Raw genomic sequence first — 15,920 nt, 5'->3', positions numbered from 1 at the left:
CAGGTGGTAGCGCTAGGTGTGAAATGAGCAGCTGAGGCTAGATACTGGCATAATATGTCGCCATTAACTAAGTCAAAGGCTGCAAACAGGTTGAGCAGTAGGAAGAGTGCTGACTTGCAAGCATCCTTGAAGTCATCACATTGAATCTTTAGATCAAGTAGGGCGGGTTCTGTGCTGTGGTCTGGTCGGAAGCCAGACTGTCGTAACCCTAATAAGTTGTTGGTGTCAAGGAAGTTCTCAATCTGGAGATAGGCTGCTCGGTCAAGAATCTTTAGCAGGAAAGGGACTGTGGTAAAGGGAACAGTAATTGGTAGGGATGTGAGGGTCCAGAGTAGTTCTTTTTTAGGAGTGGGAGGACCCATGCATTTTTAAAATTGTGGGGTACTTACTATGTTGGAGGCAAATGAGACATTGATAAAGGTGGATATAAATGATGCCAATTCTTCTGTGCAGTCTTTAATGACCGTAGCTGGGCAAATGTCACCCTTGCATCTAGTGGGTTTGAGGCTTTTGATAATAAGAGAAGTCTCTAGGACTGTAGTTGGTTTGAAACTAAATAGGAGGGATTGGGCTGAGCGAACATGGTTCCTAAGGAGTCGGAAGCCAACGTCCCTAAGGCATTTTTATTCTCAATGACATTTTTTTGGAGGTTGTCAATTTATATGCCTTTTGAGTTTTGGGGTAGGGGATTTCAGTTCCCGTGGTATAGTGAAAAGCTCTCTTGAGCTTGATTTATCGTTCTCTATCCTAGAATTATACACTGTTTCTTTCTCAAGAATGATAGCTTTTTTAAAAGCTTTGGCTGCTTGTATGAAATTTCTTTTATTAGGTTCTGTTGGGTGGCTGTCACATTTGGCTTCCGCTTGACTTTGGAGGAGCCGCAGAGTGTTGAGCTTAGGGGAGAACCATGAATTATGATGGAGGAGTGCTTTGGCTTTTCTCTGGGTAAGGGGTGCAATCCTGTTAATAGCATGATATTAGGATCAGAGTCCTGTGTAGGGGCATGATGTGGCTCATCCAGCAGTGATAGGATGGAATCTCTGGTCGTGTTTTTAGAATTACAGGTAGCTAGACAGGGGAGGGAGGTTGGGGGCATAGGAGGAGAGTTAATGATGGGTAGTAATAAGGAGTAATAAGGAGATGATGTTTTGGTCAGCCCACACGCAAGGCTTGTTTGTTGTGACTGAAGCATGGCAATTCAAGTCAACCAGACAGTCCAGGATTCGGCCCTTCAAATGAGTAGGATAGAGTAAACACTGTATAAAGTTTAGTTCTGTGAGTGAGTTGGCCAGTGCTTGTACGTTTATGTCTTCCGGGTCATGGAGACCAAGGTTGAAGTCACCCATTAGAAGTATTTTAGATGCATGTTTGGCCTCGGATAGGAGGTGACGGATATCCTCCTCAAATATTAGGATAGGTCCCAGGGCTTCATATAGTAGGTGGATGGTTAGTGTGGGCCTGTGAGTGGTATTGGGCTTGATGGATAGTGTCTCACTATTGGAAGGGGAGGGCTTATTGATTTTTCTGAGTGTGAGGGAATTCTTTGCTATGTTGGCCACACCACCTCCCATGCCATCTGTCCTGTCTTTCCGATAGATAGTATTGTCAGATGGGATGGCAAGGGCAAGAGTAGGGCCACAGGCCCTATGTTGTCAGGTTTTAGAGATTACCAATAAATCTAGATCATTAATTGTGATTAAGTCTGCTATTTCTAGTGGTTGTGCAGTGGCAGATCTTGCATTCACAAATGCTCCTTTGATATGTGTAACCTGCTCAAAGGAACTGTTGTGAGGCCAGTGTGTGGCTTCCTGCATTCACTTATCTTGTCCCTCAGGAGTGGTTACAGAGAAAGCTGCCAGTTCTCCTAGAAATCTTGTCTTCTCCATTACAAGGGACTTTGAGCAGCTTTAGTTCCAACAAGAGTTTCGGCTTGATTTTTCTTCTTAGAGATGATTATTAAAGATTATTCCTAAGGATTGCACCCACCAATACAAAGTACAAGTCAAATCCTAGCAGGGGATTAGACCTCTTTCAGACCTTCTGCTAAAAGTCAATATGTGTCTCAGTTACAGATTTTACCTCAATGTTTAATATCCTAACCAGAATCCTTCATTTTCACATAGTCATGCGTGAGTGGTTAAGAAGGAAGTGATGTTTGGTAAGATCCAAGATGGCTAAAGTTTTCTCCCTGCAACTGTATGGCCTTTTGCCGTTTGTGGCCCACCCCTCCCACCTGTCTGTCCGACATTAAAGAGTCTCTATGTTAATTATCCCCTTTCAAAATTGTGCCTTTTAGACCTGCAGTTTCCCTTGAAATGCTTTTTCCCAGCCCTACCCCTGAGGATGTCATTTTCCCCACCTGGGGGTGGTGTTAGAATTCTTACTGAGAATACAAAAATGTTCTTGGGTGTAACTGGGCCCATGTGTTGTGGAGCATCTACAATGGCAGACGCCTACAGCACGTGTCTCTTGCATCTGTAGAGCTGTAGTTCACAGTGGCAAGCCAGCATAGGGTAATAACAGTATGTCAGCAAATTTGATTTGGGCTGTTTGATTTAATTCTATTATGAATCACCATATCTATCTTTTAATAAGATATTATTTTATCTTCACTTTAGCAACGTTCTGTGTTCAAGGGGGCAGCAGCTCTGCCACAAGATTCAGAAAGGTAGTATTTAATAATTGAAACCTGTTTGTTTAGCATTAAATGGATCCATGTTTTTATTCCAATAAAGGCCAGTGCGAATGTCAGGATATCTTCCTTTGTATACAAGCTAGCATAAATCCTATGGTGGACACCTTTCTGATGCTGCCAGGAATGTTCCTTCCAATTTGTAGACATCTAGCACATTTTCTATCAGGTTTGCCAACCAAAAACTGGTTTCTACTTTGTGAGTTAACTAACATGTGGCTGGTGTACTTTTGAAAGTGTAGCCCCATCGTTACTAATATGAGTTTTGTTTCATCAGACTGTAATACAACACCATACTTTCCCTCATCCTACAATACTGTATTAATAAGGAGAGATGTGTGAGTAGACATCTGTATAATTTGAAGGAGTTTCCCTTTTCTTAATCAGTTTCTGCATGTGCACATTCTGTTGTGCTGCAATATTTTTATGTTAGGCACTGTGTGGCCTAACCGCTGCAGGCATGCCAATAATGGATGCTCAGCATATAGTATACCTGGGTTGTTTTATATGTAGGTGTAAATTCAGTTATACACCCAGTGGCTGGCAGACCTGGATGGATAGAAACACACCTACGCTCGTTTTTTTAAATATAAAGTGCAGTCTGGAAATGTGACTGTTTAGCAGATCCGATCTTCATGGCAGAATACATTTACTTGAGTGCCTAAAATTTCAAAAACCTGGGAGATTTCCCCTGTTGAAAATTCGTCAGAGAGTTGGTATATATTTGGAGGAGAGAAGGTCCTATTATCTTTTTAAATGTGGCAGAAGGGACGTTGTCATTGTAAGAGGTTTGCTTTAGTGAGGCAAGAGTTTTGTCGAGAGCATTGGGAGTGAAATGGGTAGATGCAATCCAGGGTTGGGATATGGGAGGTGGGGATGTTGTTGACGGTGTGATGTGTTTAGCTGCCTCAATGTATTGTCTAATAATGTGGATTATGAATACGAAATTATTGATGTATTTCTCCAGGGAAACTAGTATTTTTGGGTTTGGTATGCGGTTGGAGCAAAGTTTGATAGCCGCAAAGAGCACTTTATTCCTGTTAGAGGCTGCTGCAATCATTGTGGAGCAGTATGGTGCTTTGGCTTTGGTGATAAGTGCCCAACAGTTAGTACATGAAGAGGTCTCCAGGCCCAAGAGATTTCTGCCAGCATTTCATTTTGTATGTGCTTGAATGGTGTGTTTGTTGTCAGAAGGCTCCTGGGGGTTCCATGGGGTGGAGGGTTTGTTTTTGGTACAATGTAGTTTTAAGGTGGCATGTGTATCATTGGGGTATCACTGATCAGGCCCTGGCTTCTCTGACCTCTTTCCTCTCTGATCGACCCTACCAGGTCCAGCTTGGGTCCTTCCTCCCCTCTATCTCTATCTCTACCTGTGGTGTTCCCCAGGGGTCTAACCTGTCTTTCTGATTGTTCAAGCAATACATGGCTCTCCTTGCTCACCGCATTGCCACTCTCTGCCCCAGCCTCCAGTGCAATGCGGATGACATTCAACTCATTTTCAGACTCCCTTCTGCAACCTCTTCTCCTTCTCTCATCTCTGACTGACTGTCCGCCATCCAGGAGTGGTGTGCCACCAATGATCTCTGCATCAATGCCAGTAAGACAGAGGTTCTCCTCATCGGCATACCTGCTCCCTCCTTTAATGCCACACTGTGGCCAGCCTCTCTTGGCCCTCTTCCTGCTCCCACGTGTGAGGCAAAAAACTTTGGGGTCATCTTCAACTCCACACTTTCCTTCTCTCCTCACATCTCTGATGTCTCTAAGAAGTCACACTACCAGCTGCACCTCCTCAGAGGTATTCTTCCTTTCCTATCCTTCCCCCAGAAGCTCACTGTCTCCAGAGCTCTAGTTCTCTCTAGGCTGGACTACTGCAACAGCCTCTTTCTAAATCTGCCTGCTTCTACTCTCTGTCCTCTGCAACTCATCCAAAACAGGACTGCAAGACTTGTCCTTGGCCTCAAACCCAGGGTTTGTATCTCTGTAGGACTGCAATCTCTGCACTGGCTCCCGGTGGTGGCAAGGATTAAGTTCAAAACCCTCTGCATTGTCGACAAAGCCTTCTGGGGCCTGGGACCTCAATACTTTCAACTCACTCTTCCTAAATAGCTTCCTTCTCAAGCTCTTCGCTCATCCACCTCCAACTCCCTCAGGGTTAGTCGCTTCTCCAAAGAGCGAGTTGATGATAGATCTCTTTCTTCTTCTGGGGCCTCCCTCTGGAACAGCTTCCATGCCTCTCTGAAACTTGAAGAGAACCATCTCCAGTTCTGCAAGCACCTCAAGACCTTCCTGTTTGCTTCTGCTCTCTCCTCCTCTCCCCTTCTAATCGCCTGACTGAATCTGAAACTGCACTCGTTACTTGGCTACCCTCTGATCTCGGCCCAGGACCCCTCCACGCCAGTTGCATACCTGCACTGCCCCTCTGGCAACCCTTGCACTCTGGGACTGTTCTGTATCCCTACAACCCCCCTACTAGCACTTCACACCTGACTTCTGCACTTACCCTTGCACTTGCCACCAGCCGGCCACACTTTATTTATTGTCTTTATTATTTTATTGTTATCCTATGTACTGCACTGCCCCTCCTTCCCCCCTGCACTTTTCCCCTTCCCCCCTCCCCTGCACTTGCACAATCTCAATGTCACCTGGCCTAGTAGGATAATTGTCTCTGTCTTCTCTCTGTTTCCCCTCCCTTGCCTTGTCGCACCTTGAAACACTTTAAGGATTGGTTATGGGTTTCCAGTAGAGTGTCAAGTTTAGGGGTTGTAGAATCTGTGTGGTTGGTCAAGCTGTTTTCCAGAGCTTCCATTGGAAATTTTTAACTGGAGTGATGGGCACACGCAGTGTTTAATTTGTAAGAAAATAAGTTCCAGGGCCCAAATATTTTCTTGCACGCTTGTGACACTGCCGGTGGCAGTTCCCCACCATTGCTGCCACCACCAAAGCTGCTCCCCCACATTGTTGACACATTTGTGGTTAAACTACAGCTTGCACCTGCTCATTGGGGATGATGATGCTCTGGCTATCATTACTTAATAATCAATCTAAGTCTGAGACAATAAGGGCCAGGGCTCGGAAATAAGTGCCAGGGCTGAGCCCTGGCAAACACCCCCACAAATTAAGCACTGGGCACACGTGATGGCGTTACCCTGTCCTTTGTTCGCATGCAAAGTCTGTTTAAGAAGATGAGAATGGCAGTGTGGTCTGTCCATTCAAGTGGAATGGGATTTGCCTTGATGTGGGTGGAGTTTTACACATTTTTAGTTATATGCAGGGAGTCTACCAGGATAAGGAGAGCATCTCTGGTGCTCCTGGTCTTTTGGGTTCCTGGTAAATTGAAGACCCAGAGGAAGATGTTGCTTGAGTGTGTGACAGAGGCTGACAGGGAAAGGTCAGAGATCTTATTCAAGAATGAATGCCTGTGAGGTAGACAGTAGATGAGGTAAAAAAAAAAAGGAGGCCTCCTTATGTGATTGTGGGAATTGGCATGTAAGGAGTTCCATGGATTTTACTACACGGCGCATGGCCATTGAGCATTGCCTCCCCTGGTTTTCCATGTATGGTAAGCATGGTGGATGCTGTAGGAGAGACATGTTTTGGTGAGGATGAAAGCATCAAGCATGTGTGTGGTGAGAAGTTTTATTGAAAAAAAAATGTCTTTATAAATTTATCCAGTTAAGGATTTGTACATAGACAAACACAATATACATAAAAATCAAACATTTAAATCCAGATGATGATAAGTTATGCAATGTCGGCTGCATGCCGGGCTGCAGAGTGGGCATTGATAAGCATTAAGGAATATGAGCAGAGCACAGGACGTGGGAAGTGATGAACAGAGGAACTTGGAAATGGTTCGAGAAATTGCAGGATAGATGATGATGGGCAAGGCCATTGCCTTATACTGATATTCATACTATAGTATTTGTTTCATTTACTTGGCAATGGCAAGGCTTTGTTAACCTGCCAGGATTCAATCCTGTGATTTGCAGATTACTTAGAGTTCTTTGGATCCAGTGCATTACCACTTTGGGATATGGCACCTTCAGCATGGTGACATGCCTCTGTTCATTATTTTCTTTCTGTGTTCAACATCCCAAACAGTTAATTATTCTCTCATCCTCTGCTCTGCTCCGTACATTGTAGTTCTGGCTCACTGGGGTTGGCTTTGACAATACTTGTTTCAACATGTTCGCAAATGTAAGCTAGTTTTATTCTTTTCTCCCTGGCTAATATTGTAACACTGATGGGCATACATTTAGGCCTCTATTCACCTTTTTAAACTTTTTTGATTCACGTAACTTCTTAAAAACACTCCAACATCTCAAATGTTAACTACCTGGCATACACTTTATCTGGCAGACCTCCAATGAACACACTGAGAAAGAATACAACATGCTAGAAAAACACCTAGGACAACTTTTACAATGAGAACAAGGTTTAATCACACCCAAGAAAAATTCATGCCGCTAACATAAAGGATGCCAGGCCATTGGTCCCAGCTTCTCCTGTTCGTCTTCTTACACGTAGGGCTCTTCTTTGTACATCATCAGGCGCAGAGCTCGTAATTGGAAATTACCATCACAAATCATTGCATTCCCTATCCGTGGCCCAATGTGCACCTGGTACTGCAGACATGTGCGAAGAGGTTACTTTTGAGGTCACAATAACTTGCAAACCCCAGCTCCATCCCAGACACAGCGGCACCTTCCCAAATCTTCCCACCCTGGTTTTAGGTTTGTTAGTTTTCCCCAGGCACCTCGCAGCAGAAATCACAGAGATCCAGCATGAGGTGAACCCGCCCTTTTGCTGCGTGCTTCCTGATAGATTGGCGATCTAACAGTTGCATGGTTGGTGGTCTGGGGCTGGCTGGTACACTGGAATGATGGGGTCTTGGGACGGGGCATTCGGGTGCTATAACTGAGGGTTTGGACTGGTGAAGGTTGGAGGTTTGTGCCCTTCTCGTGGGAAATGTGATTCTGGAAATGCATCGGAGGGACAGGGCCTCTGTATCCTTGTCCTTTACTGCCTTTTATCGTGTGTTCTGTCGTGCTTTACGTGCAGGAGTTCATGTGAGACTCCTGGCGGTGCAGCTCTCTCTTTTGGTTTGGTGTACAGACCCATGGGATACCCTTATGGCACCCATGGGTGGGGGTGCAACCCTGTGCCCTTAGTGTACGTTTTTGGGCACCTGTGTGTGGCCCACAGAGCAGGGTATGGGCTGGTGGCAGCTCCATGCTGAATTTGACAGGTGCTCTGAGTATCCTCCATTTTGGGATACCCAGGCCCTGCCATTAGATTCAGTTGATTCTTGATAGGAAACAAGATGGCCCCTGTGACCTCTTGCTTTCTATTGCCTATTACCTTGTTTTCCCTGGGAAGCCCTGACTCTGTCCCTTCCACTTGACTGTCTGTTGGGTTGAAGTTCCATATATGGTGTTGTTGTGAAGTCCAGGCCAGACTAGCTGGAGCCTTCCCAGTGACTGTATGTTGTGGGTACGCCCTGTGGGTGGGACCTGGGTGAATGGAGTGTGTGTCGAAGATGCATTCTGTGTTGTGGATGTCTAGTATATGGTGCTTGACACAATGACTGAGACAGCCCTGCCCGAAACTGGTATGAATGCAGTGTGCAATGTTGAATGGCTGGGTACTTGTCCCAATACACATACATTGTTGTGAGTGTCTGGAGAGTAGTGAATGCACTATGCACCTGATTGGATGCCTGCCTGCATGAATGCCCTTCTAACCGATTGGTTGCCTGAGTGTGACCTAGCAGAATGAATGGGAGATCAACTAATATATCTGGGGGCCTCTCACTGCCAGAATTTGTGTTCAGAAACTGACTAGAAACTGGAGTTGAAACTGAAGCTTAACCTTGAAGCCCTGCTGGAAGAGAAGTCTTGCTGTTGCTCTACTTCATCAATCTGAAAGCTGCTGTGTCTCCAAGGACTGACCCAGAGAGGACCTGGTAAGGCGCCCTCTTCCCAAGCTATGAGGGACCATCGTGCACCAGCTGATCTTTGCCAAAGCTCCCTGGTAGACAGACCTACGACAGGCTGCCAACCGGAGACGCGGACCGCCACCGAATCACAAGGAGAAGCGACGACTGCTGTCGCCGACCGGAGCCGCCGTGCCCCCTTTGATCTAAGGACGCTCTCACCTGCATCATCGACGGCTTTTTCCCGCCGGAGAAAGTGGAGGCTGCCAATGTGCCGAGGAGCATCCGCTGGTGGGCTTCCCGCCACCTGACGACCATAGAGACGCCGGACGACTCAATGCCATTGCTGGGCCACAGTTCTTCACAATCTCTTTGCGGTCCTGAACTATCATCACTGAGGTGCCCCGCATGCCTCTTCCTTGAAGGACGCCAACGCTCCATCATCGACAAGCACCGCTAGCAACGAAGCTGCCACCTCACCTATGTCGTTCAACCCTTTTTTTCTCGGGGGATCTTAACGATCTGTGGCTCCTTCCTTAAAGGGAGCTGCTCAAGAAGGATCCGTTGATGACCCAATGACAAACTCTGCTATTCCAGGTACATTGGGGTTGTAGAACTATTATACAAGGAAATAAGACTCATTGAACAATATATGGACTGAGCTTGTAATATATCTTTACTTTGCAGGTTGCCCAGGTGGGGGGATCTCCACACAGAACTGTGTCTAGTGGTAGGGGCCAGTATTCTGCCAATTGTTCTAACCAACTTCTTTCCTCCTATGTCTATTGTTGGTTGCCTTTATTAAGTGATCTGTGTGACATTTGACCAGAGTATAGTTGATGCACTTTAATGAGATCTGATAATAATTGTGGTACCACTTTAGAACTGAATATGTTTGCCATTGTAGATTTTCTGAGTACAAAGTGAGTTATTGTGATAGTGTACATAACCTTGAATATTAATTATATAAAGACTGTGTTTTAACTAATACAGTGTGTGGACATTCCTTTGTGGGGGCTTGGGGGCTTGGGGACTACACTGTACTTAAGAACCAGCTGCATCACCTCCTGAGAAGCTAGGTCTTGATTGCTCGACCACATACCAATAATAGAGAATCTTGGCTGGGGTCCTCTGAGCCTCTCCTCTACCATATAGAGAGCAGAAGTACAGATAACTTTTCACAGGGAGCTCTTGGCTCCCTCATGGCCTTGCAGGGCGCCTTCCTTCTGGGTTACAAGTGCTAATAGTATGAAACAATGAGAGGTTTATGAATCTATGTGGGTTTGCTCTTACCCACTGCTGCCTATGCTGCAACCTGGCCCTGCACATGCACACACGTATCTCTATGTTCTGGGCCCGATCCTACTGCCTTGGCTGCAGGAGGGCACTAGGCCTTGATTTCTAAATGTCTGTTTTCTAAGATGGCATTTCACTTCCAGCGCAATCTATATCCAAACAAATAATAGCCTGCCCATAATGCAGCTTCTGACGACACCCCTTACCCCCTATAGCCCCCCCAAGCACCTAAAACACACCCTTATGCCTCCACCTCATCCAGAACCTCTTGGGGGCCTGCGACGATCGTCCCCGCTCCCCAACAACTTCTCCATCCATCATTAAGTGAGGGCTATGTGATACTAAATTTTATAATCTTGTTACACAGTGTCAAATTAGTAAATGAAGAATTAAATCACACAAAAAACACTAAACACAATGGGGACCATTTTACAAAAAGTGGAAAAAACACAGGGGGTTGCTACACTCTCAGTTTCAAGCAATATGTTTCCCTCCGTGCAATTTTCATAATTTGCTATCCTATGTGCAGAAAAGCTGTTAAAACAGGGAAAATCGCCTTAATACATTTTTTTTGCATTTTGTTGTGCAAAAAGTGTAAATGCATCTCACATGTTATACAATACTGGAAACATTTGCAATGGATTCCTATGGCATCGACCTGCTTTTATCAGGTGCTAAAAATTCGATAGGATTCCACTGATTTTACTCCACTATGAAATGATCATGCTGGCGCAAAATCTTGTTGTTTTTGAAGGCGCAGCAGGGATGCATGGTGGACACAGTGATTCCGTTCCATACACCCACTCTGCATCCGAAAAGCAAAGAAAAAATCCTAATGCACAAAGAGGGGTATGTTAAGGCTGGCTTGACACTTTTATGCCTATCGTTTGCACCACAGGGACTTGGAAAATGAGATCCTTTGGGAGTTGTGATATTGATATTGATATTTTATTTCAGGCAAGGGAGGGGAACAGGGGAGAACAAAACAGCGGTCTTACTAGGCCCAGTGACATTGAGAACGCGCAAGTGCGTGGGATAGGGGGAAGGGAAAAGTGCATGGAAGGGGGGAGAAGGGGAAAGTGTGAAGCAGAGGAGAAACAGATAAATAACAATAAATAAATAATAAAGGCAACAAACAGTGGTAGTGCAGCCAGCAATTGGCAAGTGCTAAGTTTAAGGCAACAGACAGGGTAGACCTGATAAGTGCAGGAAGAAAAAGGGGGGGCTGTATGGGTACAGATACAGACCACAGTACAAGGGGTGTCCCAGAGGCAGTGCGGGAGGGTGGCAGGTTGAGCAAGTAACTGAGCCAGAGGACAGAGGGTGGCCAGGTACACAGTGCCAAGAGAGAACAGATCAGCAGGGGAGAGGGGAAGCTAAGGCAGAAGAAAAGAGGAAGGTCTTGAGGTGCTTCCGGAACCGGAGATGGTTCTCCTCAAGTTTTAGAGTGGCAAGGAGGCTGTTCCAGAGGGAGGCAGCAGCCGAAGACAGAGATCTACCCCCAGCTCTTTGCTTTGAAAAACAACTGACCCTGAGGGAGTTAGAGGTAGAAGAGTGAAGGGCTCGAGAGGGGAGGTATTTGCGGAGGGATAGCTGAAGGTATTTTGGACCCAGGCCCCAGAAAGCCTTGTGGACAATACAGAGGGTTTTGAATTTAATCCTTGCATCCACTGAGAGCCAGTGGAGAGATTTCAGAGCTGGAGAGATACGATCCCAGGGCTTGAGGCCAAGGACAAGTCTTGCAATCCTGTTCTGGATTAGTTGCAGAGGGCGGAGAGTAGAGGCAGGTAGATTTAGAAAGAAGCTGTTACAATAGTCCAACCTAGGGAGAACCAGAGCTTGGGATACCATGAGCTTTTGGGGGAAGGAGAGGAAAGGCAGAGTACCTCCGAGGAGGTGTAGTAGGAAATTTGACTTTTTGGAGACCTCAGAGATGTGGGCAGAGAAGGAAAGGGTGTCAAAGATACAAATGCACATCAAATCTGTGTTTATGGTGAAAGTAAGGCAACCTGTCTAGATGCGCCAGTGGGCATTCTAGTTGTCCAGTTTGTTCTGGATCCAGCAAATCATATTGTTTTTGGACACTGCACTATATATAACTAGTTTTTAAAAAACAGGTATATTCTGCAGGTTAAATAAAAATAACAGAAGCTAATAGATGTCAATATTCAACTCTAAGATGCAGTTAAAAGGAACAGGAATTAACTCTATAGCAGTGGAGTAGATGTGCAAACGTCCATAAGCTAGCAACTGGGTCCAGTAGAAACCATTTGTAACGGAGCGACTAAAGTGTCAACTGGGCAGAAACCCACAATAGGTTGTAAAGAAAATTAGCTGCATGTCCTTCTACAGCGGTTCGCGAGCGTACCTGCGTTCATCAAATGGTTTCATTAAAATAGCAACATCGTTGTCTAAAAAATCTACAACTAGCAAAATTGTCTTAAAAATAAGGAGCCTTCAGGGAGGGTTGCCATGCATGAATGTATAGGAGTTTAGGAGTAAATGTGTTTGTTTAAAGAAATGGTGGCGTAAAAAACATTTACTTGTTTGCCTACTCTACAACTGTAGAACAAACGATAGAACATGTGTTCATTTTAATATTTACGTGTGTGTCACAGATGACTGGAGGAGTTACTCGGCAGCTCTGGGAGATTCGGGCAGGAATTTGACGTCCATAGCAACGAACCTGGTGGACGTAATATGGCAAGAGCAGAGGCCCACTCCTAGCAGCGACATCTATCGGCTCGAAGATGCCTACACAGGTATGTCCGTCCTCAGTGAGACACAGATGATGATATTATGAGACATTGGAAGACACATTGTTTTCCTTCCAAATGCCATTTAAACGTTTTTTTTTGTTTAATTTGGATCCGACTATTATGTCTACACTTTGTATTACAGACTTCTGAAATATGTGTTCCGTATTTTGGAACTTTTTTCAGTTTGGTGTAACTGGCATGCTTCCAACTCTGCTTCACCACAGAATAGGCAATACAATTAGGACCATTCATTTGTAGATAAAGAAATGTAGTGCCTCATTTGAATATTGCATCACAATTCCATTTTCAGTGTGTTACAAGCAGAACTGCTCATTGGTGACTAATGAATATATAAACTGGTGTAAAAGGTGTCCTCCCCTTTTCACCAGCAAGAGCAGGGAGCAACCCTGAACCCACTCAGGTGGCCCTGGGGTTGAGGGGTAAGATGGATTTGCCTCTAAGGGCCTTTTTATTTTAAAATGTATCAACATGGTGCATTTTACAACCCACCGATTGGATGACTCAGAAATAAGCATGTCACTCACAGTGCCCCAATTTAGCCCTTTGTCATTCTCAATACTGCAGTGTTGGCCCGTGTGTCTCTCACTGCCCAATTCTTCACTTTGTAACTCTCACTAGCAGGGTTTGCCGCCATGTGACTTTAACTAGACCAGTCAGGCCCCAATTGAGTCTCTCTGCCACTCAATCAAATTCTCTCTGCCTCAGATTTGCCTCCATCTCTCACTAACTGCCAAACGCTGCCCTATTTGACTTTCTCTCCCCTTTTCTAACATAAGCCTTTCCCATCATGAGAATTCTTGCTGTTCTCGTCGCACTGCCACAAATCTGCTTCAGGTGGTTCTCATGGCCTACGTTCTCCCCCAGGCCTTTGCGTGGGAGTTTTGCCACAATATGACTCTCATTGCCCTAATTTGCACCCACATGGCTCTAGCTGCCTCGGTTCTACCCCATGCCAGTCTCAATGTGAGAGCTTTGCCACACTTGTCACTCCCAGTGCCTTAAGCTTTCTCCCGTGTGGCTCTCACTGCTCCAGTTCTGGCCATTCCTGCCCTCATTGCTTCGGTTATGACAGAAAAGGGTCGCACTGCTGCGGTTCTGTCCCATTTCATTGTCACTGCAAAACTCCTGGCTGGCACCCTGTGTTTCGCACCATCTTAGTTCTTCATCATTTGACCCTCACCATCCTGGTTCTGCCCCATCGGTCTCACTGCCCCGGTTCTGCCCTATGCGCATCTCTCTGCCACCGTTGCTCTCACTGCACCAGTTCTTCCCCAACGATATTCTCACTGCACCAGTTTTGGCCCAATGTGGCCCTCATGGCTAGAGTTATGCCCCAATGTCTTTTTGACTGCCCGTAGTCTGCCCACTGTCACTCTCTTGTTGCAAGGGAAAAAGGACAGAGCCCCTTTAAGAGGGGAGCTCGAGACTATGGGAGGGAGCGGGAAGCGGGAGGAAAGGGAGGGGCAAGGGAAGGGAGAGGGCAGTCATGTTACGGAGGAATAAAGGGAAGGTTGGAGAGCAGAATGGCTCCCGTGTTTTCTGTCTGTAGCGCACGTGTATGGCCAGCTCAGCAGTATAACAACTGGCGACGAGACAGATGCGACCCCACGCTCTGCAGCATTAATGGAGGGCCCGTGTGCCCAGCAGAAAAGAGGGGCCTGTGCATCCAGCAATAACGGAGGGCCTGAGTGCCTGCAGTGAAGAGGGCCCTTGTGCCCTGTAGGTGGGCCCGTGTGCCCGGCAGTAGCGGGGGGCCCGTGCGCCCTGAAGAGGGCCCGTGTGCCCTGTAGGTGGGCCCGTGTGCCCGGCAGTAGCAGGTGGGCCCGTGCGCCCTGAAGAGGGCCAGTGTGCCCTGTAGGTGGGCCCGTGTGCCCGGCACTTTGTGTGGGCCTGCGTGCCCTGAGCAGGGGCCTGCGTGCCCTGTTGGCGGGCCCGTGCGCCCAGCAGTTCGTGTGGGCCTGTGTGCCCTGAGCAAGGGCCCGTGTGCCCTGGAACCACGGTGGGCCGGCGCGCCCAGCAGAGCGGTGGGCCCGTGTGCCCTGCAGTGTCAGTGGGCCCGTGTGCCCTGGAACCCCGGTGGGCCGGTGCGCCCAGCAGAGTGGTGGGCCCGTGTGCCCTGAAAGGAGCCCACCCCGACAGAGGAGAAGACCGCCGGGCGCAGTCCAGCAGAAGGTGGAGCTGCGGGAGCCCACCCCGACAGCGGAGAAGACCGCCGGACGCAGCCCAGCAGAAGGAGGAGCTGCGGGAGCCCACCCCGACAGCGGAGAAGACCTCCGGACGCAGCCGACAGCAGAGAGGATCGCTGGCCAGCAGAGGATGACGCGGAAGCGGCCCCCAGCAGGAAGCGGAGCCGCCACCAGGAGCAGCCCCAACGGCGAGAGCGAGTCGCCGCGAGGAGTGCGCAGCGGCTGCAGGTACTAAACCCCGCATCTCCCACACAGTGACATTTGGGAAAGGAAGGGGAAACCCTGTGTCTCCCACAAGTGACACTCAAAAAAAAAAAAAAATATATAGCTAAAACAAACAAAGGAAACCCCGTGTCTCCCACAAGTGACCTTGGAAACTAAAATAACACAAGCCACAACGTATGGCCCAGCGGCATTGACCCCGTGTCTCCCACCCAGTGACACTAGAAAACGGAAAAGTAAATAAGAATGAGCATGATGCGTGACAGCAGGAATAAAGGACAAACACTACGACTCAACTGCAACATGTGATCAATAAAAGGCAAAGAATAACACGTCTGGCCATACCCTACCAAACCAGCAGGCAGAAGTACCTATAAGGAATGGACGCATCATGGCACACTAAACAAGTGACCACAGTGCCCCATGACACCTAAGCAGCTACAGCATACACAGGGGCACCACCACGTCGAATCCGGACGCGGCAGACCCCAATGCCGAGCCACCACAACCAGTACCAGCCCACAAAGGGGCACCCGGCACCCTGCTAACACCCCGGCTGCCCCGACCAACGCAAAGGCAACGCGGAGGTAGCGATAGTGAACAGGGGCGTTGCACTAATGGAAAATTAATGGTGACCACCCACCGCCACAACTTCACCTACTGAGACACAAGGACGCAGTGGCACTCGCGCCCAGCTGTGCCAACACCACCACAAGGACACGCACAAGACAAAGAGAAGACAGATATTGGAAAGCTGCCCAGACTAATGCGTACCAGCAGCAGAGAAGACCCATACCAGACAGGACCGG

The 15,920-nt window shown here is 47.3% G+C and overlaps 1 protein-coding gene across 2 annotated transcripts in view; it reads left to right on the top strand.

Moving 5' to 3' along the window:
* LOC138481081 (xaa-Pro aminopeptidase 2-like) overlaps positions 1 to 15,920 on the top strand; it is a 633,999-nt gene that overhangs the window by 299,909 nt on the left and 318,170 nt on the right. For both annotated transcript variants that reach the window (XM_069612976.1, XM_069612977.1), the window contains one exon: positions 12,542 to 12,685. In XM_069612976.1, coding sequence (XP_069469077.1) covers positions 12,542 to 12,685 — 144 coding nt within the window. The remainder of the gene's footprint in view (positions 1 to 12,541; positions 12,686 to 15,920) is intronic.

This window comes from Ambystoma mexicanum, chromosome 5p (assembly GCF_040938575.1).
Source record: "Ambystoma mexicanum isolate Mex_15411 chromosome 5p, UKY_AmexF1_1, whole genome shotgun sequence".
Lineage (NCBI taxonomy): Eukaryota > Metazoa > Chordata > Amphibia > Caudata > Ambystomatidae > Ambystoma > Ambystoma mexicanum.
Note: the sequence above shows the minus strand (reverse complement) of the source record. Positions and strands in the feature narration are given on the sequence as shown.